The 25,591-nt window shown below is 40.5% G+C and overlaps 1 protein-coding gene across 18 annotated transcripts in view; it reads left to right on the forward strand.

Moving 5' to 3' along the window:
- Nucleotides 1–25,591, forward strand: part of LOC139471385 (basement membrane-specific heparan sulfate proteoglycan core protein-like) — a 231,766-nt gene that overhangs the window by 34,568 nt on the left and 171,607 nt on the right. For all 18 annotated transcript variants that reach the window (XM_071253730.1, XM_071253731.1, XM_071253735.1 and 15 more), the window contains exon 2: nt 10,166–10,322. In XM_071253730.1, the coding sequence (XP_071109831.1) occupies nt 10,166–10,322 (157 nt within the window). The remainder of the gene's footprint in view (nt 1–10,165; nt 10,323–25,591) is intronic.

Raw genomic sequence — 25,591 nt, forward strand, 5'->3', positions numbered from 1 at the left:
GCTCTATTCCACAGCATAGGGATTTTTTAAAAATTTATAGTCAAGAAGGATATTGTGTAATATAAGATTTCAGAGATTAAACGTTAGTCTACATACAGGGTTGAGTATCCTCAAATTGTAAGACTGCTGCAATAAACTACATATTCAAATATTCAGAAATTAATATTATTTCATGAATATTTTTATAGATATTTGGCATTTAAATATTTAACTGTCTCTGAAGGTTCCTGTAAAAGACCAAACGTTCTGTGAGACGCTCCCTGCTGTGGGTATGTGGTTGCTACTCGTGGCAGGTATAGGCGTTATTACAAAGAAAGGAACAATGCACACAGTCTAGACCAGCTTCCCCGGCGACACTTCCAGTGTAGAGATGGTGCCAAGTTGTAGAGGGGTAGCTATTGTTACAACTTTCTTCAAAGGGATGTTTATGTTTTACTGCTTTAAGGGAAGGTGGGGCGATTGAGTAGCCTAGTGGTTAAGGTGTTGCCTCCTCACATCAAAGAACTGGTTTGCTTCCTGACTTTGGTAAACTATGTGAAGCAATGCTTGGCATCCCTCACTGTGATATGACGGGAATAATTTTTAATGTGACAAGAAATTGTAATCATGCAGTTTCATCAATCTTGAATTAAACTTATCAATTAAGAATTGAAAAGTTAAATTCAAAATTGATGAAACTGCATGGTTACAATTTCTTGTCACTTTAAAAATTCATTCAAATTCCTTAACGATTTCTTCAAATATTTGCATCTGTGAAAAACTTAATAGATAATAAGTCAATCTCAGGTTTATCATGGGTACCAGTAGAGGTAGTGGTGGAATGAAACTTGATGACCTGTCTTGAGGCTAGCTCTCTCCCCCCCCCCCCCCCCCCCCCATGATGACAGGTCTGGCAGGTGACATGATGGCCGCCCGGTGTCCTGAGTGGCCTGCAACAAGACAGGAAGGACACATGATCATTGCTAGATGCAACAGGTTGAGGACTTTAAGCCCCAAGGGGACATGTCCTGTGGAGATAGGTTTCCAATTTAAATAGGAACATGTGTTATGTTGATGGAACAGTGTCATGGAATGTTGTATGGATGAGATTAGGAACTGTTTGATTATTTGTTTTTTTCCAGTATTTTATTACACAAATTGTCATGTGTTTGTGACGGATATGTTCACCTTTTCGTGAAACACCTGGTATCATGACTATTTTATAGTGATTCATATGCTATATAGAAGCCCTCTCATCAGTGAGTGAGTGACTATGGTTTTATGCCGCTTTTAGCAACATTCCAGCAATATCACGGTGGGGACACCAGAAATGGGCTTCACACATTGTACTCATGTCGGGAATCAAACCCGGGTCTTCGGTGTGACGAGCGAACGCTTTAACCACTAGGCTACCCACCGCCCCCTCTCATCAGTGTTCTGCTACATGTTGTAATGAAGCTATAGAGAAGCCCTCTCATCAGTGTTCTGCTACAATGTTGTAATGAAGCTATATGGAAGTGTAGTCATCAGTGTTCTGCTACAATGTTGTCATGAAGGTACAGAGAAGTGTAGCCATCAGTGTTCTGCTACAATGTTGTAATGCAGCTATAGAGAAGTGTAGTCATCAGTGTTCTGCTACAATGTTGTCATGAAGGTACAGAGAAGTGTAGCCATCAGTGTTCTGCTACAATGTTGTAATGAAGCTATAGAGAAGTGTAGCCATCAGTGTTCTGCTACAATGTTGTAATGCAGCTATAGAGAAGTGTAGTCATCAGTGTTCTGCTACAATGTTGTAATGAAGCTATAGAGAAGTGTAGCCATCAGTGTTCTGCTACAATGTTGTAATGCAGCTATAGAGAAGTGTAGTCATCAGTGTTCTGCTACAATGTTGTAATGAAGCTATAGAGAAGTGTAGTCATCAGTGTTCTGCTACAATGTTGTAATGAAGCTATAGAGAAGCCCTCTCATCAGTGTTCTGCTACAATGTTGTAATGAAGCTATAGAGAAGTGTAGCCATCAGTGTTCTGCTACAATGTTGTCATGAAGCTACAGAGAAGTGTAGTCATCAGTGTTCTGCTACAATGTTGTAATGAAGCTATAGAGAAGCCCTCTCATCAGTGTTCTACATGCCCAGCCAGATAAGCAGGCAGGCATACCACCCTATCCATCAACCTCCACAATAAGTGACAGGCCAATAGCAGAAACACATGTTCTAGACATTCTCCAGTCATGCCCTTATCTAAAGTCACTGATCAGACCTCCACTCTATCCAACATGAGACCAATGGCTAGTCCAGGGGCTGGTACTGGGTTTGGAGGCGGGGTTGGAGGTGGTTTGAATTAGTATTAAATTGTTCAGCTTATCGTTTCAGAGATGTTTTGTTGCACTGACCAAAATTTTATCCTGCCTCAAGCAATAATCTCAGCCGTCCCTAATTTCTACACCAGCAGAGGTGCAGAGGTGTCAAAGGCATTTCACATGCCCGAAATACTGTTAACATTCTGGGCACAAGTGAACCAGCTGTGATTTAACCACAGTGTCTGCTCCATGACTGAGAATGCCCAGCCACCTCAGTTGACCACAGCACAGCTGGTGTCCATCACCAGGACCTGTTTGCTCTTGACCGAGCAGAGTGGTCAGATGGTCAACTCTCAGGGGATAATATGGCCAGATGGGGATAATGATGATGATGGAGTTCCAGAGGGGGATGCTGTGGGTGTGAGGACTTGGTCGGAACCCTGTGGGGCCAGTATGGCCATGTTGAAATGGGTGGGACCCAGACTGACCAGTCAGATCAGGACCTGGACTAACATATGGCCCCCTTTATAAAGTTATGTAAAAGGGTCAATCTCAAGTCTTTCAGTTTTCAGAATGAGAACTCAGACCTGGGTCCCGTTCCTCAAAGCGATCTTACGCTAATGTGATCGTAAGTCCCATACTTTAACAAAGGCTTACAATCATCGTAGTGCTAAGATCGCTTTGAGGAACGGGACCCTGGACCTAACTAACATATAGCGCCCCTAATTACATTATGTGTAAGGATCAATAAAAATAATTCTATAAAGGAAACCATAAGTTTCTTTATTTCAGAGTGAAAAGTGGGATGAGTATTGGCAGCTAGAGCTGGGAAGGTGATAAAAATGGAATGGTGGGGATAAATTTTCTTAAATATATGCCCTGGCATCTGTAAGAGAGTAAGGGAGACTTTGAGAAGTGGGGAGCTGGGATGGCACTCTGTGAGGGTCATGTGACCAGAACGGGCAAATTGAGACTCCAGACTGGCCACTGGAAATGGAACCCTCAATGGATATATTAGTCATTATCGGAATGTAAATAATCAAGTCTGGTCCAGACTATCCAGTGTTCGACACACGAGCATCGATCTACCCAACTGGAATACAAAGACAGATCATCAACCTAGTCACAGAGCCTGACCACCTATTGTATTAATGGCATCCGTAAGCGGGGGATATAATATACATGAAGGCCAAGTAGAAGACAACGGAGTTGCATTGTAAAGAACGTCCTCACAGGACAGTGTACAATCATGGTACATAGTTTTTGCACAGTAATACATTTTATATTGATATGTGTGGCAGAACGAACTGTTATTCCACCATCTATACTGAAGCTTATGATCATGAGGAGAAACTCACTTGGATGAACAGGCTGACAAATACAAGGAAGCAGTTTTTAGATCTCCCTTTAGAAGTTGCCCTTGTTCTGACAGCACCCTGCCTCTGTAGACATTAAGATCTCCCCACTTATTCAAGCGACATGCTATGATATAACTGAAACACTGTTCAAAGATGGGATACACTCGTCACACATTTCAAAGTAGCCTTGTCGTCTGTCCGTATTTACTTTGAACTTCTTATGCTAAGCTATGGGGAGTTTGATTTGAGCAGTACATGGGAAGTAATGTTTACGGACTGAGGGAGTAGGGTTTTAGTCATTTAGCAATGTTTCAGAAATACTACAGAAGGAAATCAGCAACCCAGGTGACTGTTTGTTGTAAAAGGCGACTATGCTTGTCGTAAGCGGCGACTAACGGGATCGGGTGGTCAAGCTTGCTGACTTGGTAGACGCATGTCATCGTATTCCAATTGTGCAGATCGATGCTCATGATGTCAATCACTGGATTGTCAGGTCCAGACTTGATTATTTACAGACCGCTATCATATAGCTGGAATATTTCTGAGTGCCGCGTTAAACAACAATCAAACAAACAAACAAACAAACAAACAATCAAACAAACAGAAGGGAATCAGGAAGGGAAGTCTAATATTGAACCCATGTAGGATATCAAAATTTGGTTTGGGTGTGGCAAGCATACGCTTAACCACAAGGATTACCCACCACCACCTCCTCCCCGATGCTGATCAGGAATGTGTCTGGACACCATTCTGATGGTCCTCGCATGCCAGTGTTGAGTATGCCATGTTTATGGACGACCACAATGTACCATTTTGAAGCTCCATTGGACTCTGTCCAGTTGTGTGGTATTCCTTGATGTTTACAGTACAGAGTTCTTGGGGTGCAAAACCATCATGTATCTGTGTTGATGTTCAAGGGGTGGAGGTGATGAAAGAGTGATATATGCTATAACAACAACCTATCCCTGCACCTGGTCAGCGCTGGTGTGTACGAGCATATATACCACTGACAAAGAGGTTCTTTGGCCAACCACATTTCCTCTGATTGAAAGCAGCTCTTTATTCCATGAGTTTTAGTGTTGAGGCGAGGACTTTATGGTCTTGATAGAGCAGAGTTGAGTATTGAGTTAACACCGCTTGTCTCACAACACCAACACTGGCGCAGTTTCTGATTCAAGGTCGGATTTCTTTGCTGTCATTGGAGCACAATTTGCTGTTGAATACTGCAGTAATCTAGACTTGCTAAACATTATAGACTTGCATGGGCTGTATTGGATATATTCCTTTCAGGGTCTGTAAGACAGACTAGTGTAGTCATTATCATAGGGTCGTGTCTCTCTACAACATGGGTATGCTGGATGACAGGTGTTAAGGGCACTATCAGGTATCACAGGTCAAAGATGCATGCCAGATGCGAGTACCAGTGATGGCCTAGATTGTCCACGCTGACACAAGATGGTAACAAGCTTTACTCAATGACTGCTTGAAGAACGCTGTTTCATGTTTGTCTTTCTGAATACTAAACATTGCATGTTGGTGCAGGGATGTGGTCAAGGGGTCAACCTCTTCAAGTTTTGACCATCTAACCAATCACTCAACTTGCAAGTATTTGCAATGAAATAACCCCCTGTGGGTTGAGTTATCACCTGGTGTGTATATGTCGTATATCACATCAACACATCGTAAAGCAGTTCGGTGTGTGCTCATCACCTGGTCACTGACGATGGACATACTTTAACGTGTGTCCATGGATGTAGATAGTCTAGCAGTGTCTACAGGTTGTAGGAGACTTGAGATAGGGTCAGCTAAAAAAATGTGGTGGAGCATATTTCATGGTAACATCAACCCAGTGGGATATAATATGTGATTACGGTCGCTATGGTTGCTTTGAATTTGTATCGTAAACACTTTGCACATAATGAGTGAGTGATAAATTGGGCTTGAAATAATTATTCAGTTGCATTACAGCAAAGGATAAAGAACGATCGTTGTCACATTCATGACCCTGGGTCAGAAACATAGCCAGGGTTTTGAAGAGTGTGGAGTAGGGTGGGGGGTTCACCTGCCTAATTCAAATCACAAGGTTAAAAAAAAAACATCAAAGAGGGGACAGACACAGGTTGATATGTCAGGTGTCACTCCTTGTCACCACACCCACAAGCCCAGCCTCCCTCGCTCCCCCGCCCTGGCTCCCCCTCCCCCCATCTCAATCTGTCAGTGCAGATCTTGTAGACAAAGAACTTGAACACTAAGCTCTGTCTGCCATCATGGCCATGGTGCTACCTCAAGAGTTGATGTTAGAGCAGCCACTGTTACCATGGTTACAAAGTGTGTATTTGTTGTTGTGATAGTAGAGCATGGTAGAGTGAGTGAGTATGGTTTTATGCCACTTTTAGCAACATTCCAGCAATATCACACCAGAAATGGGATTCACACATTGTACCCATGTGGGGAATCGAACCCGGGTCTTCGGCGTGACGAGCGAATGCTTTAACCACTAGGTTACCCTACCACCCGGTGATAGTAGAAACAAAGGCTAGAGGCTAATTCCACTTTGAGGGTGATTACTGCATTATGGAAAGAAAGTATCTGCAGCTGAATATCAGGGTGCCGTTGTTCAAAACAACCCTAACACTACAACTGTCATAAGTCTGTGTTAAGATATGGGAGTTACGATCACCTTAGTGCTAAGATCCTTTGTTCAAGGTCACCAAGGACTCCAGAAGAGATTGTGTATCAGGCAATTAGCAAGTGATAATAATTTGCTGTCTTTTAATTGCAATGTAGTTTCTAATTACAGAGATTAACCAAGAATCATATCATTGGCAATGGTCACTGGGATGCCATAGTGTCACCCATGTCATCATTTGACCTCTTTGACCTCTTTGACCTCTTTGACCTTGCTAATCAGTCCTCAGGCAAGGGTGATATTTTATTATTCCTAGGCAAATTTAATCTGATTAGACCTTCTGATTCCCTCTGAGTCTCAACATAGAACTACATGCATTGTCTCCTTTGTGTGGAAGGAAGTCAATTAATCTACAGCTGTGAAGAAAATTATATATCATCAGTTTTAAAGTGATTATTTAAATAACATACAAACCCACAGCTTGAATCAGGTGAATGTCTCAAGAATAGTTTTGCTTGACAACGGTATAAGGATCTATACCAAAATGTCACCTTTACAGTAATTAGAGAAGTTGTTATCCATAAATTGTGTCTACTTTGTCCCAAGAATAGCTGCAATTGTTGCCCAGTAATGAGTGGGCGTTTGTCAACAGGTACTATATGCCAGACCACTACTCAAACACTAGTCTGACATGGGGGTGGTCAGATGACTTGGTCAAAGGTCAAATCTCACTTGACCTTTTCATTGACATGCTAAGCCAAGCTGCAGTTGGATGCAGATACATTAGAAATAAAACATTAAGAAAGAAAGATGTTTGTATCCCTTGTATGTCTTTGCATCATTTATAATGATGGATACTGAACTAAAACAGTATGTTTTATATTGTGTGCTCTGTCTTTACAATAAATAATTACAATTATCTTCCTATGACATGAATAAAAAAATTGTGTTATATATTCAGCTTTCCTATCACCGATATTTAAAGAGACAATCAAATCTAAATTCAACTCCCTCTTCAAGGAATCTCTCCAAGATGTAAATACAACAAGAGGCACAGGAAACAAACTTAGGACATGTAGGATAGTTAAAAATGAAATAAAATTAGAACCTTATCTCAGTCACTGTAAAGTAAAAAAATATCGAGTTCACTTTTCTAAACTAAGATTAAGTAACCATAAATTAAATATTGAACTTGGAAGACACACAAAGCCACCAACCCCACTACATCAGAGGCTATGCTCTACATGTTCAATCATTGATAACGAAAAACATTACTTACTTCACTGTATTAAACACACTCGAGAAAGAAATATACTCTTTGAAAAATTATCTAGACAAAATGTAAATGTAAATGTCCACAGTCATGAAGATAAATTATTTCAATACATCCTGTCAAATAATGAAGCAGTCAATATCAACTGCATTTGTTTCCACATCTATAATTTCAAACAATAAATACCCCTCCATAATCAACCGTTGACAATTTTATGTATAAAAAAAAAAATATCATCACATATATAATATTGATTATTTTGTTTGTGTCTACAGGAATGTAAATTATGTATGTTTGTATATATGTTTATATGGATCATAATGTCTTGTCTTTTAAAATTGCATCTGTCCCGTAATGGAACGATTCTGCAATAAATATTATCTATCTTATCTTATCCTTAAAAGAAGTTAAGGAACACCCAGTTTTGTATATGCCTATAGGTAATCTGTCATAGCTGGTGGGCTTTCCAGCACATGCCTTCCTATTTTGGATGTTCTTTAACTTGTTTTGAGTAGTATATTACACATTTTGTACGAAGCAGTTTCTTCAATATGAATACCAGTGAATTATTCACAAGGTCATGACTCTGCACTTCAGCTAAATTCCACAACAAAAGATTATAATTCTAGATAAATATAGTTTCATGCCATGAGGACCTCCGCCACCAACATACATGGGAAGCCATTATGGGGTCTTCCATTGAAAGGGTCACACACTGACTCAAGGTCGTGCTGACAGACACCTGGGGTACTGAACCCCTGAGAAACAGATACCGGCCATCAAACTGATGTGTGAGGCAGGACTTTTTAGGGATTAGACCAGAAAGCTCTTTCAGGACCATGAAGAGCAATTGTGTTGCCATGCTGGTCTTTGCACGACCCTCAATGGGTTGGTTGTCCCTTGCCACTTGATATTTGGTGTCTGTCTGGTTTTCATATACCTTCTGGTATTCTCATGGCTTGTGAAGTATGTTCTTATTTGCCTGGTCTGTGAAGCATATCATGCAAGACAATGAGTGGTAATAGGATTAGAGAGGGTTCTGAGGATTATGTAGTACTTGTGATGAAATCTTCTAGGTGATTAAATGGATGGCTTACTTGATATAATAAACCACTACTTTGAAACTTGATGGTGTCTTGTCGCTTTATGAAGCTATTCGACCTGGAGACTGTGTAGAGAACAGAAGACTGTTACTGGTTGCAGTGAGCTTTGATAGACCTTAATCCCCAGGATCAGTTGATGTGTGGGCTTACTTGATCGCTAGTAAACGCTGATAAACACTGATGTTTACACACAACACAAAATTAACATAAACATGTATGTTATAAATTTTGACTGTGTGGTATTGATGTCTAATCTTCTGTTGACCATTGAAGTTAATCCAGTTTGATGTTCATCAGAGGATAGCTCTTTAACTCGAAATGGGAATATCTAGGAAGGTGTGATATATAAATATAATTACCAGGAAAGGATCAAACAGACTATATAGAACATTTTATATTCCCCATACTCAATCCTCTTTTATATCATTGTTACCCGTGAAGATCCGGGGTAGAACAGGTTTTCAGCAACCCATGCTTGCCGTAAAAGGCGACTATGCTTGTCGTAAAAGGTAACTAAAGGGATCGGGTGGTCGGGCTCACTGACTTGGTTGATGCATGTCATCGTATCCTAATGGTCTGGATCAATGCTCATGTTATCAATCACTTGATTGTCTAGTCCAGACTTGATTATTTACAGACTGCCGTCATATAACTGGAATATTGCTGAGTGCAAACAAACAAACAAACATTGTAAAATGTTCTTTGCAAGTATTTTTTTACTGAGGATATTGATAACTGTTGCTTGTGCACATTCATGTTTGACTTTGGATCTTAATATACAATTGAATGTTGAGTGCTGATGTATTTTTGAATTAATTTAAACCACTGAATTTTTTTAGATTAAAATTTTGTTTATGATCCTTAAAATAAGGACAATGGTATTAAAAAGATTTTGCTCACAGAATTCCATTCTGATTTGGACCCTTCAATGATATATATGATTTAGGTAAAAAATAATTAAGACTTAGATATAAAAAATATTGCAGATGCTCATACATTTGGGTGGGTTACAAAGCATAATTGTTGCATTTGTAGGTTTGTAGAATGTGACCATGTCAGTGGAAAGATTAGTACTTGTCATCTCTCATCAGACCCTAAAACTTCAGTAACTCATATCTCCAAAGCAAGTCTACAATACTTCAGGATTTCAGATCTGTTAATTTTCTAGGGCACTGACTGATTGTCATCCCCAAAAGATATTTTTTTAGTTTGATGATGTGAAAGAATGTGCCATCAAAAGTTGGTAAAAGCTTGAAAGTGTCTTATTGCCATTTGTCTCCTCCAAAATCACTGGTGTCAGGAAAATGAAGAGATTCTTGGGCTCTTTCTGTTAGCATCTTTAAAATCTTAAAACAATATTTTCATTTCCTTTGATTAGTCTTGTGTCATGGCACTAAAACCTGGATCACTTCAGGCTTTCCTCTAACATGCTGTGATATAACTGGAATACTGTTAAAAGCGGCATAAAACCCAACTCACTCACTCACTCGCTCTTGTATCATGGCATGTTTTTTGTTTGTTTCAGGAGCGTGACTTTGAGTTTGTGGATGAGACTGTGAAGAGGACGGTACGAGAAGCAACTCTACAGGATGACGAGGACTTCCTTCATGATGACCCTGGGTCAGGTCAGGAGGAGGGGAGTGGCACAACCACACCCACGCCCCCCATCGGAATATATCCTGGTAAGTGCAACCTCTCGCATACAGGCACAGTGGCAGGAGGTGGTTCCACCATATATCATTCTGAAAACTCCAGGAATGTCTCCCCTTGGAGATTCTTGGTTAGGTGATATCACCAAATATCATCCTGAGGAGTCCAGGGTTGTCTCCCCTTGGGGATTCTTGGTTAGGTGATATCACCACATATCATCCTGAGAACTCCAGGGTTGTCTCCCCTTGGAGATTCTTGGTTAGGTGATATCACCACATATCATCCTGAAAACTCCAGGGTTGTCTCCCCTTCGGATTTCTTGGTTAGGTGATATCACCACATATCATCCTGAAAACTCCAGGGTTGTCTCCCCTTTGGGATTCTTGGTTAGGTGTTATCACCACATATCATCCTGAGAACTCCAGGGTTGTCTCCCCTTTGGGATTCTTGTATTGGGACATGCACAGGGGATGACATTCATAGAAAGAAGACACTAGCAGCATGTACAGTGAAGTATAGACTCTACTAGCCAAGTTTGATTACCACCAGTCCGACGCATGAAGCATTCTTGTTGTCAGATGGGGTGTGATATACACTTGGTTGAAGCATGTCATCGATCCCAATTGCGTGGATCGATGCTCATGATATCAATCACTGGATAGGTTGGTCCAGACTCGATTATTTACAGACTGCCGTCATATAGCTGGAATATTGCTGAGTGAGGCGTAAAACAAACCAAACCAAGCATTGCCACATTACATTTGATGACATAATGATGGAACTTAATAGTAGCCATTAATCATTACGATAGATTACAACATTAGGGGGAATATAGTGCTGGATTAATGCAGGGACAAATAGGGTGCAAGTATCAGATGTCACCTTTCAGCATTATGTAGAACATTATAGCATAAGGAGAAATAGAGTAGGTGATAAGACAGGTATACCACATGCAAGTGTGGGGCTCTCCAGGGAGACCTCTTCAGAATGTTTCATTACAACATAAGGGGAAGTGATGTTTGTGTAGGTGATAGAGCATTTATAGCACATGTAATTGTGTTGGTTTGTCCAATGAAGCCGGCAAGTGTAGTAACTGTTTGGACAAGGGGACGTAACGTTTGTGTAGTGATAAGTCACATATACCATGTGTGATTGTGTTGGTTTGTCCAATGAAGCCGGCAAGTGTTATAACCGTTTGGACAAGGGGATGTAACGTTTGTGTAGTGATAAGTCACATATACCATGTGTGATTGTGTTGGTTTGTCCAATGAAGCTGGCAAGTGTAATAACCGTTTGGACAAGGGGACGTAACGTTTGTGTAGTGATAAGTCACATATACCATGTGTGATTGTGTTGGTTTGTCCAATGAAGCTGGCAAGTGTAATAACCGTTTGGACAAGGGGACGTAACGTTTGTGGAGTGATAAGTCACACACACCATGTGTGATTGTGTTGGTTTGTCCAATGAAGCTAGGAACTGTTATACTGCCTTTGGGAGGAATTTGTTGCTTTGGGCACAAGGGGACATAGATAGATGTAGCTGATAAGGCAGGTATGCCATTGTGAAAGTATTCGTTTGTCCAATGAGGTGAAGTTGGGGTACTACTTTAAACAGCGTAAGGATATTTGACTGAACAGTTGTTTGCCTCACTTGAGCAAACATGACCCCTTCAGACATTACATTTCATTAGCACATTGTTGGACATGAAAACTGAGGTTACATAACATGTGTAACATTGTGTGTTGTTTAATGCTGCACTCAGCAATATACCAGCAATATACCAGCAATATACCAGCAATATGATGGCACCTTGTCATGCCAAGTCATCTAGCCAACCCTCCGATCCAATCTCCTCTTACGACAATCCTAGGTTGCTGGGGACTTATTCTTTCTTACCCCGAGTTCCTACACTTGACCTCCTTAATGTTGTGGCAGGGTTAAGTTCAAAATCATTGCAAATATCATTCTTAGTGTGTCCTTTGAGGTCTGAAATATTTTTAGGGGTAGCTTTATAGGTCTAGAGTCCATTTCTTGTCCATATGGCGGTTGGGTGGCCTTGTTGGTAAAGCGTTTGCTTATCATGGGGAAGGTCCAGGTTCAATTCCCACATTCACACGGTCAGTGAAGCCAATTTCAGGTGCCCCCTGCCATGATATTGGCGGAAACCAACTCATTCACACTAGCTTACTTCTCAACATTGTAATAAGTGCCTTGATGACGTTTCTTTGAAATGTGGGGAATTATTTGATACCAGATTTAATGAAATACTAAATGAGTGAGCGGACAAGAGCAAATTCACTCATTCAGTTTCATGGTGCATTTTAGCATCACGGGAATAGAGTCAGTAGTATTGGCATGACAGCAACATGGGAATAGAGTCAGTAGTATTGGCATCACAGCAACAAGGGAATAGAGTCAGTAGTATTGGCATCACAGCAACAAGGGAATAGAGTCAGTAGTATTGGCATCACAGCAACAAGGGAATAGAGTCGGTAGTATTGGCATCACAGCAACAAGGGAATAGAGTCAGTAGTATTGGCATCACAGCAACATGGGAATAGAGTCAGTAGTATTGGCATCACAGCAACACGGGAATAGAGTGGGTAGTATTGGCATCACAGCAACACGGGAATAGAGTTGGTAGTATTTGCATCACAGCAACAAGGGAATAGAGTGGGTAGTATTGGCATCACAGCAACAAGGGAATAGAGTCAGTAGTATTGGCATCACAGCAACAAGGGAATAGAGTCAGTAGTATTGGCATCACAGCAACAAGGGAATAGAGTCAGTAGTATTGGCATCACAGCAACAAGGGAATAGAGTCGGTAGTATTGGCATCATTGGTGTTTTTCAAAACAAAATTACAAGTGCCTGAGACCCTTTAAACTATTTTGTAAGCTTATGCCTCACGACAGGGTAATGTAATGTGAGGGTGGAAATAACACACTTTGTTTACACTCAATGTGCGAGAGCTTGTAAAGATCAGTTACCAGATCAAAATGACTCCAGTTTCTAACATTTCTTAATGGGACAAGAAGAATTGAGGCAGGCAGTGTGTGTTCTTTATCTGCAGAGAGTCACAGCGGTTCATTTTGCTTGGGAAGCTGATGCAGGTTTAATAGCTCTCTGGTACATTCATCTACTGTGCAACGTTATTAGAAATATCTCTTCCATGTTTTTGTCTTCGGTTGCCATGACACCCAAGAGTCTTTTCATATTCCTGGAAGTTTTTGAGTCAGGTAGGCTTCACTGGCAGCCAGATATGAGAACTGGAAGAGAGTTTCCATCTGTCTGTCGGGCTAATTGCGTTCCTATGGTGCGACTTTTCATGCTCAAACACCACAATATTGGCCAGGGATTTGGGAACACTTGAAAGAGTGATTCAACAGTTTCGGGAAATGCATCGAATGCTTTCTCTTTCAAAACAAAGTTTGGTACCAGTATGGTGCAGTGTTGAATAGAGTGAGAGAGTGAGTTGGGTTTAATGCCACTTTGAACAGTATTCCAGTAATATCCAGTAATAAGGCGTGGCATCTTACTGTGGGAGGAAAGCCCGAAGTGATGCAGGTCACAGACGTTTACCACTTCGGTGAAACCATGAGCATGGGTATGGTACCTGACCTAGAAACATGATCAGAACAAACCAGCATTCGAACCCATGATCATAGGTTCCTGGCGTGCCCAAGGGACGCAACTCTGTAAAGCGAATTGTGGTGTCTTAGAGGACTTTACTCCTTGTTAAATAGAGTGGGTATTGATAACTTACATTAGTCTCTCATTCAGCTCCTGAAACAATGATATCCAAAAACTTGCATCCAATTCTACATTACTTTTACAAGTCTGGACTTCTTCAATTTCCTGAAACTGACTTCGGACTCCTTTCTATGATGTGTCAAAAGACAATTAAACAACAACAGTCTTATAATGTTTTTATTTCAGAGGTTAACTGTTGAATCAGACTCCCATGTATGGAACTATTTTGATGATTAGCTGCTATCTCTCCTTCCTCTCTGAAGATGCCGGTTAGAGTTTGTCTTCAGCAACCCATGCTTGTTGTAAGAGGTGACTAACAGGATTGGGTGGACAGGCTTGCTGACCTGGTTGATGCATGTCATCGATCCCAATTTGGTGGATTGATGCTCATGATGTCAATCACTGGATTGTCAGGTCCAGACTTGATTATTGACAGACCGCCATCACAGAGCTGGAGTATTGCTGAGTGTGGCTTTAAACAACAAACAAACAAACAAACAAAACTCTCTGATTAGAGAAACAGAACTTGGGAGAAACGATCTATGCTGTCAGGGTGCGGGATGACTGCTATCAACCCCAAGTCAGGGAGACTGACCTCCCGATCTAATTACTAGCCTCTAGCTTTCCTTAAAGGGAATCCCTGGGGACAGAACCGGTATTTGAAGAAGTGGGGAAAGAAGTCTTTGTATGTCAGTAAATGGAATGTTTTTTGTAGGAAGTCAGAAAGTTTAATTGGCCAAAGACATGCATACTCAACATGCTCAACAGTCAATAAAGAGTCAGCAAGGTCAGCTAAACATGCCAGTATTGGTGTCAAGTTTAAATGACATCAGTAAAGCTGATCAACCACACAACTAGTTCAAATACAGAAAACAAACAGTTCTGATGGCACCGTTTCTATTGTTACAGGATTAAGAACAGAAGAAAAACTAATTAACTTTAAGACTGACTGAAACCAAAGCAAATAAACAATTACTGGTATAGTGGCAGTATTTGTTTGTGTTTCAGCTGTCAGAGTACCTTAAGGTCATGACAACACTAGAGTGGCAAGAAGTAGTTGTTTTACAAATATCATTTGTCTGGTATATAGTACTGTTGACGGAGATGTGATTCGGAGATGTGGGGCGACTGAGATGCTATCCTAATGTCCTGTTTGTGAAGGAGAGGGTGTGCATTGTCAAAATAATGGTGTCTTGTTCTGGTACTGTTGACTGGGGTTTGTGTATCTTCCGCCATTTGACACTTACGTAGATATGATTTTGTTGTAGCATCAACACTTCCATAGATGTGATGAAGTTGTAGCATCAATACTCACATAAATGATATTGTTTGGGCATGAACACTCACAAATATTGTTTTCACATCAATGTTTATGTAGATGTGGTGAAGATGTTTCATCAACATGATCAACACTTAAGTTGATAAGTTCATTGCCTTCAAGGCACATTTATGGTGATAAGATTAGGCCGTGTTCATCAAGTGACTGACAAATGATTGTTGGAACTTGTAGGATCTGTCAGAATCCTCGCCAGTCAGCATGCCTGTTTTCACTGAACAATGTTGAATGTTCAGCACATCAGACTTAAATGGGAGCTCAGAAGATGGATGGAGATGTTTCAAGGCCATGGCAATCAGCTGGTCAGGGCGTTCTTTGACTGTACAATCTGGTCTGATTCACAGAGGTATTTGGGGAGTGTTCATTCACTGGGTCAGACATGTTATAGACTCCCAGGCTTCTGATCTTGGTGTACTTTTAACAAGTTCCCCCTCCTTCTCGCAGCAGATGAGGATGTTTGATGTTGATTAACTTCATCATGGAGCCTGTTCAACGAGCTGATTAGCTGGCGATGCTGAATGTGGATAGACTCACTGAACCGGCTTGAAACGAGCAGTGTATATGGTATAGCGCAGTGCTTCTTGATGGTTAGTCTTAAGGAGGAGCTTAGAGTCCTGGCAGACCTAGCACAGGGAATCAGGTCAATGGAACACTTAGCTTCTCTGCTAACTCAAGTTTATTGATGATCAATCTTGGAGACATGATTACCCTAATTACATAGAGACAATATACAGGGCAATAATTATTACTTCTAGTTCTCCACTCAATATGGGCACAAGGTCATGGAGCTCCATAATTGTCTCCCTTGAAGCAGAGGTGTATCCAGCGAAGCAACGTGTTCCATGACTCTTGGTATATTACCATGGAAACAGTGATAAATACTCCCTGTTCAGATTGAGAAGTGACCATTTTATGCAATTTAGCAAAATGTACTATTTCCCTGTTCAGATTGAGAAGTGACCATTTTATGCAATTTAGCAAAATGTACTATTTCCTGTTCAGATTGAGAAGTGACCATTTTATGCAATTTAGCAAAATGTACTATTTCCCTGTTCAGTTCAAGAATTGACTAGTATATGCACTTTGGCAAAATGTACTATTTCCCTGTTCAGTTCAAGAAGCAACTAGTATATGCACTTTGGCAAAATGTACTATTTCCCTGTTCAGTTCAAGAAGCAACTAGTATATTCACTTTGGCAAAATGTACTATTTCCCTGTTCAGTTCAAGAAGCGACTAGTATATGCACTTTGGCAAAATGTACTATTTCCCTGTTCAGTTCAAGAGGTGACTAATATATTCTATTTAGCAAGATGTACTATTGCCCTGTTCAGTTCATGAAATGACTAGTATATTCTGTGTAGCAAGATAGAATTGGGATCACAACAAGGACATCTTGAATACTTCACATGAGTCAAAATGGGCATGCTATTTCTTTTGCCCTAAAATTGATCTTTGAAAATGTTTCTCAAATATGAAAGTTCACATATGAAAAGTTATTGATATTTGAGCAAAAGATATTGATATGTACTTAAATTTATTAATTTGATAAAACAATATTTTCAGAAAGCATTTATGTTTTGAATGTTGAATAGAACATCAATATTTACAACTCATGAAGCTGGGCAATGGGTCTACACTGATCAGACATTCATATGTTGCTGCCACTTCAGCTGGTGGTGGCAATTTACTTAATACAACCTCATCCTGAATTGATTACAAAAATATGTTAAAAGATTATGACCATGTTCTCACTTGCAAAGCTATTCCCAGGATGTCTGGTTCGGAGCTCAACAAGATGAAAGAAGCACTGCACAGGCAGGAGTCATGGCAACAGACTCAATTGTAACTTTATTTTTCTGACAGCATTAGGTAGTTTCCGTAAGTTTAGACAAAGAGTATGTTGGTTTGTTCCCTGATGTTCTGGTAGACCGCGCTAGGAATGTTGTGAAGCATCATTCTTTGACTCTTTTTGGACATTCTAACTGGATGGTTATATATCTTCCTATGCTTATCACCTTGTGGGGAATCCAGGTTAGAATAGGTCTCTAGTACCCCATGCTTGTCTCCCTGTAGGGATTCCAGGTTAGAATTGGTCCCCAGTACCCCATGCTTGTCTCCCTGTAGGGATTCCAGGTTAGAATTGGTCCCCAGTACCCCATGCTTGTCTCCCTGTGTGCACCACTGCAGTCAGTGCCAGAGTCAGACCTTGCAGTGTGTGTACCAGGTCGTGCTGTAGGCATTTAGCAGTGCCATAGGGAGCGCACCCACAAGTCCGTGTCAAACTGCATGTGGGCACATAGCTGGGCAACATCTTCAACTCTTCAATGGTTAAATGCCTACAGAAGGCTGGTATTATGAAGGAGTAAAACAGGAAATTAAGCTAACCATATTATTGAGCTTCATGGGATAAGATGCACACAATTACTACTTGTTCATTCAGAGAGGTCTTCATGTTCATTTGTAAGAATGCTTCATATTCAGTTGCACAGTTCTTTAAGCACAGCTTGCTATTAGTGTGAAATAGATATTGTTTATGCATACATTGAACTTCATACTGCATGTTGGGGGCACGGGTGGCCCAGTCGTCTAAGGCGCCACAATTTGCTGTGCAGAGTTGCATCCCTTGTGTATGCCAGAAACCTATGATTGTGAGTTCGAATCCTGGTTCGCTCCGATTATGTTTCTAGGTTTGTCAGCACCATACCCATGCTCGTGGGTTTCTCCGAAATGGTAAACGTCCGAGACCTGCATCACTTCAGGCTTTCTTCCCACATTAAGCTGACAAACCACGATATAACTGGAATAATGTTAAAAGCGGCGTTAAACCCAACTCACTCACTCACTCATAATGCTTGGTCATTTCCCAACATAGTTTTGTGTTCAGGGGAAATTACAAAGAGCAACTGCAGTCTTCCACTTTGGTCACTAGTCCGAAACCTGAGTCTAGCAAAATTCTGTTTGGTCTAGTAAACTCAGCTTATTGTGCTGGGGTCCCCTGCAACTTGTGCTTGCTGTATGATTGAGTGGTTTGGCTCATTGATTGTGTGTGAAAGTACTCGCATGTACTCCGATGTACTCAAATATATTCTCAACACCGAAAGAAACATGAATACCATACGTGTTGGTTAAGATACGAATAATTACTCAAGAGATATTTGATTGGTTCGATGCACAAACGAACATACTGGTATGTTGTGTGGACCGATGCTCATGGACACATCACATGTCAAGGCATAGATCCATGTCTCGAGATGCACCATTTGTCTCGTGCAGGATTAACGTGTAAAGTTTTGAAATCACATGCAGTATATCGTGATAAGAATAAAGACGCTGTGGTAACACTAGACTGATTGTTAGTTTTGTCATTAATTGGTACACTTTGGAAATATCTCTTCTTAACGTACATACTTCTTTATATGTTTCTATGGATTGCGTTTCTTTTGGCCATGAGTATATATAAAACAACAATGCCAGAAAATAATCAATCTCGATTATCCGCCAAAACAGATTCAAAAGGGCATTAAATGCAAAATAACAAACACCACAGACGAAAGGAGGTCCTCGGTTAAAGAAACAATAATATCAACTATATATTTGATAAGAAAGATTTAATGGTAGCATTATGATATTATATATCATGTCCAGGACATTTTGCTTTTAAGAACTGAAATATGGCCACTGTTTTCCCATTACAGAGTTGATTTAATATCTACAAACACTCCTTTGTCAGCCATTGCTCACAGTTAATCAGCGCCTTGCAGCCTTGGTACAGCGCCATTAGACATTATTGTCGAATTAGTCGAAAAATTCTTTAAACAGTCATTAGGTTGTGATTTTATTGACTTTTGTAACTGAACATCTGTGAAATTTTCAATGCAATTAAAGAAGCCTGAAGGGTTACTCCCAGCATTGGAAAATATTCTCCATTTAGGATTTGAACGCTCTTCATGTGCGTGCTTAATGCTTGATGACGTTAACAGTTCAGGGACTTTCAGAATAATGGTTGTGAAAGTGAAATATAACACAGGAACACTTGGACACACCCTCCCTGACAAAACAGTCACAATTTCCCACTTATTGCCACAGTGATGGTAATGAAATAGAAAACGTCGCTCTCAAGAAATGTTATATAATATTTACAATGATTGTTATCTTAGACCAAGAACTGTTTATTCCCCAGTGTCGGTGGACAATGGGTACAAGGATGATACGACTGATAACGATTATTCTTAGGAAGTAAAGGAAGTTCCCAGAATGCCATTGTATGAAACATTAGAGATACATGTTTGAGTTATTACTTGCCCCTTGATGTAGGTTATTCTTGGTTCCAGTAGGTCCCCAGTTATCTACGCTTGTTGTAAGAGGTGACTGCATGGATCTGGTGGTCAGACTCGTGACTTTCTAGTATTGAGTTGTCTTCAGTGTCTTTGGGTTTGTTGATTCTTGTCAGGGAATGGTCAGTTGTCCTGCTTGGCCGGAGGGCAGTGGCTGACTGCCATGTGACAAGTTCTCCTTCCTTTTCCATCCTTGGAGACATGTTTTATGGATTTGTATCCTGAATATGTCCTGATAATGTTGTCATGCAGTGCCCATACTCATGGGTTAAACCCTGTTTAAATATGGAATACAGGTAAAACTGCCCGACATTGTCCTGTGTAAATTTCACGCAGCAACTTTGATGGAGCTACTGGAGAGTAGCATGACCTATCGGACATGAACAGTGGGAGGGTTAACCCTAGACTAACATTTCATCCAAGAAATAAAGTTATCCTTTTTGAAAATAGGTATCTACAAAATAGATATCAAGAACAATGCTTAGTTTCCTAGGCAACATAGACTTGCCAAATCATTCTGGATTAGAGTTGGGTTCATTTTTTAATTTCCTACTCAAGGGTCTCGGAGACAGACTATGTTAACCCCAAAAAGATAATACTTGTTCTCTTTTTGTTTATTATTGAAAACTAGATCTTTTACTGGAATATCAAATTATGGTTCCGTCTCAGAACTGAGAGACCATCACAGAATATGTCTGCCAACCTTTGCATATTTCAGGGGAGTTCCGCCCAATGAAATGGGAGCATTCCAGTTGCTTATTTGCAGCTGTGTTATGTCTGTGTAAAGTTTCAAGCTAATAAATGCGAAACCCAGGGTTTGATGGGGGCACAGACGGCACGATATGCACAGATATGCACAGACGGCACGATATGCACAGATATGCATGCCCAGAGATTGTTGCCGATTTGCTGAGTTTCCAACAAGTCAAGGAAATGATGCCAAAGTTTGGAATGCTGCTTTTTGTCTGTGGTGTAAACAGTGATGTGCATGTTTCCAAACAGTTGGCAGTCATTGTGGGTCACATAGAGGAGTCTCTTGTCAGCTGTCTGAGTTTGAATCCTTGTGTAAACAAACAATAATACATTTTGCAGCTGTTTTTGTGGTTTGGCTGTTTGTCAAATAAAAACATTGACATTCTGATGTACTGTAGATGTGACCCAGGACATGTTGGATTTGTTTGTTTGTTTGTCTATTGTTTAAGGCAGCACTCAGCATCAGCATCATCAGCATCATCATCATCATCATCATCATCATCAATCTTTACATCATCAGACCACCTCTCTGGTCTATTGGATAGGGCAACTGCCTGAAGAGTGGAAGGTTGGGGGTTTGATCCCAGCCTAATTATACCAAATGATGTTAAAGATGGTACTTGCTGCTGCCCTACCTGGCATGAATGGTATTAGCGCTGAAAAACCAGCATAAGTCTGGACTGGTAGAAGCTGCCACATACACGCATGCATGTCTCTATATATCATCATCATCATCATCATCATCATCATCATCTTCATCTTCTTCTTCATCTTCTTCATCATCTTCATCTTCATCTTCATCATCATCATCATTAGGAACCTGCATTATGAAAGCTGACTAACATAAAAACAGGTGCTTGTTATCATAAACAACATAATTAACACATGTGTCTCAGGTTAAGGAATATTTTCAAGGATACCTTGTCAAGTTTCTCATCACACGAGACACAAGCTGTTTACACTGCACCCCCTTTGACTACTCAGTGTCAGCAGCTATTCGCACAACATAGATGTCTTTGAGACGAGCATTTTCGAATATTTATCTTTTATTACCACTTCCTGGAACCAAGCTCTGGTTTGTATATATGAGTTGAAGGCTTGACCAGATGATTCCTGGTTTGGAAGGGTCTTTGACTGAGTCTTTGACTGAGTCAGTAACGTGCCTGTCTTTGGGTTCTTTCATGTCAACAGTTATCAGGTGCATGATAACAATATCAGTGAGATCTGTCGTCCGAGTTGTGCCAGAATAACCCTACGTGGAATAATCTGGCGGCTTAGTGCAGCTGTGTGCAGAGTCAGTGCAGAATTTGCGCGTCATGGATGCAGGGTGCATGCAGATAAGAAGCAAGGCGATAATGTTTGGCTGTACAGGAAGTGCTTGTATCATAATTGGGTGTATCACAGTGGTCAGTGGAATACAGATTAGCTCTGGTGTAGAAATGCACCTAATAGGCAAGAATGCAGGAAATTAATATCATCAATAAAAGTTCGAGTTGAGTATAAACCTATTAAGTGTCAGTGATGCTTGTTTCAAGTTAAGTGGAGTTATTCTCACTCGACTGTGTGCTGCACTGTCACACACTATGTCAACGTACGTTTGTTCTTTTCCGAAAAGGGGGCGGTCGGGTAGCCCAGTCGGTAAAGCGTTCGCTTGTCACGCCAAAGACCCGGGTTCGAATCCCGACATGGGTACAATGTGTGAAGCCCATTTCTGGTGTCCCCCACAGTGATATTGCTGGAATACTGCTAAAAGCGGCGTAAAACCATACTCACTCACTCACTCACTCACTTTTCCGAAAAAATTTCATCCTTAATAATGAACATTCAGGTCTGAAAGTTTTCCATCTGATAAAATCCAGTTTCAACTTTCATCGGCATAATCAACTCTCTTTCCATCGTGGTATGCATCTGAATCCCTAGCTTCATCAATCATTGTGAAGTGGGATTCACTTGACAAATGAATCTCTTTAAGGGTATCTACGCAATTTGTTTGTTTAGTCACCACACTCAACAACATTCCAGATATATGTCTGTAAATAAATGAATCTGGACCAGACAATCCAATGATTGATATCATGAGCATCGAGCTACGCAATTGGGATACAATGCCATGCATCAACCGGCTCAACAAACCGGACCCCGATTCCATTAGCCGCCTTTTCCAACAAGCATAGGATGCTGAAGACCAATTCTAACCCAGATCCTCATGGGGATTAATTTTTAAGTAAAGATGGGGTTATGTCTCAAGACTAAGGAAATTATTTTTCTCCTACATTGAACTTTTGGAACTGCTCCCTAAGCGCCCAAACATCTTTCTGGAATCTGAACACTAGATATGACCTTTCTGAAAAAGAAAAACATTTGCAGGATTTTTGAAAGCGTCTCTATGTGAAATAAACAAATAAGAGAATGGATACAGTTTATATCATGTCTAAATCAGAGCATAAGATTGTAGGATTTCTAGAAATGGCTTTGTTATGGATTAAAGTCTTGTGTTGGGTTACACAAGCCAAAGATCAAGGGTTCTTGTCGGCAAGACACCACAGTAGGCCTAACCACCCTCTTCAGCAGTAGGTGTGAACATTGTGTCTGGAAGCCTCACCGGCCTTCATGTGATGTTTGTGTGGCTGAAAATTGTTGTTTTTATCTCAACATGTCCATTATTCTGGTTTCTGAACCAACATTGTCATTGTTTTTCTTGGCGGAGTTTCTCTCCTGGATAGAGGGATAATTATACCCAGAAAACTTATCTAGTTTCTCATTGAGGCTCAAAATGAAGGGAGCCTTGCATACAATAAACATTTTCACCAAATACCACAAATGGTTTGAAACAGTTTCTTAAACAGATGGTTTGAAACAGATGAGAAAATGTTTTATTCGGCTTCTCAAACAGATGGTTTCATGGTTGGTAAAAATGCCTTGGTTGGTTGGTTGGTTTGTTGTTTAACGCCGCACTCAGCAATATTCCAGCTATGTGACGGCGGAGTTTGTATAGTGCTTTGAATTAAGATGGTTTCATGGTTAGTAAAAGTGGGTTTGGAGTTTGTATAGTGCCTTGAATAAAACTTCTATCGTGAGTGAGAATATCATAAGATTTTATGTTGTGGTGTCCACGGACCCCTCCATGAAGACCCTCAGAAGATGGATGAAGGAACTAGTTCAGGCTGCTCGATGAGAGTGATGACATGTTGGTCGAGGATGGATGGATGTCCAGTGGCACAATAAACTATCCGGAGCATGCGGTCAGAAGTACCAGTCAGTGTTGCTGTGTTACACAGGATAGCCTTCCTATATTTTGTGGAACATCAAAAACTAAAACCAAACTACAAGTATTTGTATGAACAAAGATGGCAGAGCCTGCTGAGGCTATCCCACAATCAGCTTCCAAATTCAATTACTGCCCAAGTTAGTTTGGAATTTGAAGTCTGTTTAACCATTTTCGACCACCTACATTAAATTTGGACCAAACATTTTGTGAACCAACTTATGACAAAGGAAGGGACTGAAGCATCACATGCAGAGTTTCTGGACCTCATGTGGATCTGCTCTGTAGGAAAGATGGACCTTTACATCATTTTAACCCAGGAGGTACTGGGTATGTAGCCCATGTGTGTCTCGAATGTCGGATCGGGTGGTCAATCTTCCCAAGGCAAGGGAGATAACTATCTGTTACATTACGACTGGACTAGTCAGTTAACAGCCTTGCCACGGGAAGATGTGGGTGGTCAGACTCGTTGACTTTGTTGATTGTGTGTCATTGTATCCCAATAGTGTGGATCAGTGCTCGTAATATCAATCACAGGATTGTCTGTCCAAGATTCAATTATTCGCCATCAAATCGCTCAGTGTGGTGTGAAGCAGCAAACCAAATGTATTGTAGCCGTCTGCAGAATCAGCTTGACATTCCTCTGAATGCATCTAGGGTATTTAAAAAATCAGTGTTTACTAATCATCACATTTTTGTCGACTTGGAAATGGAGAGCTCTTGATGTAAGCTGGCAGCAAACGTTTTTGTTCTTGTCTGTGCTATAGAATGTCGCTATGGTAACCATACAGACACAGTTGCAGATCCTTGCCTATGGACTCAAGTGACAGCTAATCCGACAACCATCTTTGATGTTTTGTTTATATTTCTTACATGTAGTTAACCTGTATTGTAGTGAGATTTTACAAATAGTGGTAAAACGTTACACTAACTCACTCCAGACTATAGCTCCCACGGATATATCCCAAAATAAACAAAAAATATTAAAAACAGATGCAAATAGAAGTGACAGGACCTCTCTGTAATCATGAGAAATATCTACTAAAAGCAGAGTCCACCTTTGGCACCCATCACAAACACATGCAAAGGCATGTAAAATGTTTACCTGAAAAAACATGGGAACATATGGTACTCGTAATTGGAATGAGTAAAGCCTTGAATGTTGTAAACAACTTTTTAGGAAGGGTTGTATGATGATCTTTGAAAATACAGATTGCATCCACTGCAGAAAAGGTGTGTGCATGTTTACAAATTAATGCTGCTATTTCATAGTGTGGTTCTTTCAGTACATAATCACGTAGTAAACACAATGCTGCCAGGTCTTCTAGCTGGCACTTGTAGATTCATCCAGTTCTCATATTTTGGCAAGTCTAGATTGATTTGGCTTCTAACAGTGAAAACAGTCTGTAAGCTCCATTCTCTTATGTATTTGGGGCGGTCGGGTAGCCTAGTGGTTAAAGCGTTCGCCTATTTCTGGTGTCCCCCCACCCCCTGCCGTGATATTGCTGGAATATTGCCAAAAGCGGCGTATAACAATACTCACTCACTCACTATTATGTATTTAAAGACAATTCAACAATACAGATCCTAAAATGTTTTCTTTTTGGAGAATAAATGTTACTCCATCTAGACAAAAGTCCCAAGCAAGTCTACAATACTTTGGCAAATCTCGATCCTTTCAAATTTTGAAAATAAGGAGATTCTCCTTGCGCCTTTCTATTATATAATAAAGACAATTTAACCCGAAACAAATTCTATAATATTTTAAAAATATTTAGAGTCAATCTTCATCTACCCAGAAACTTCAGTTATTGAAAACGTGTGACATGGACACTGTGGCAGCTTCACCGATGCCTTGT

Source organism: Haliotis cracherodii, unplaced genomic scaffold (genome assembly GCF_022045235.1).
Source record: "Haliotis cracherodii isolate W230 unplaced genomic scaffold, xgHalCrac1.p SCAF_22, whole genome shotgun sequence".
Classification (NCBI taxonomy): Eukaryota; Metazoa; Mollusca; class Gastropoda; order Lepetellida; family Haliotidae; genus Haliotis; species Haliotis cracherodii.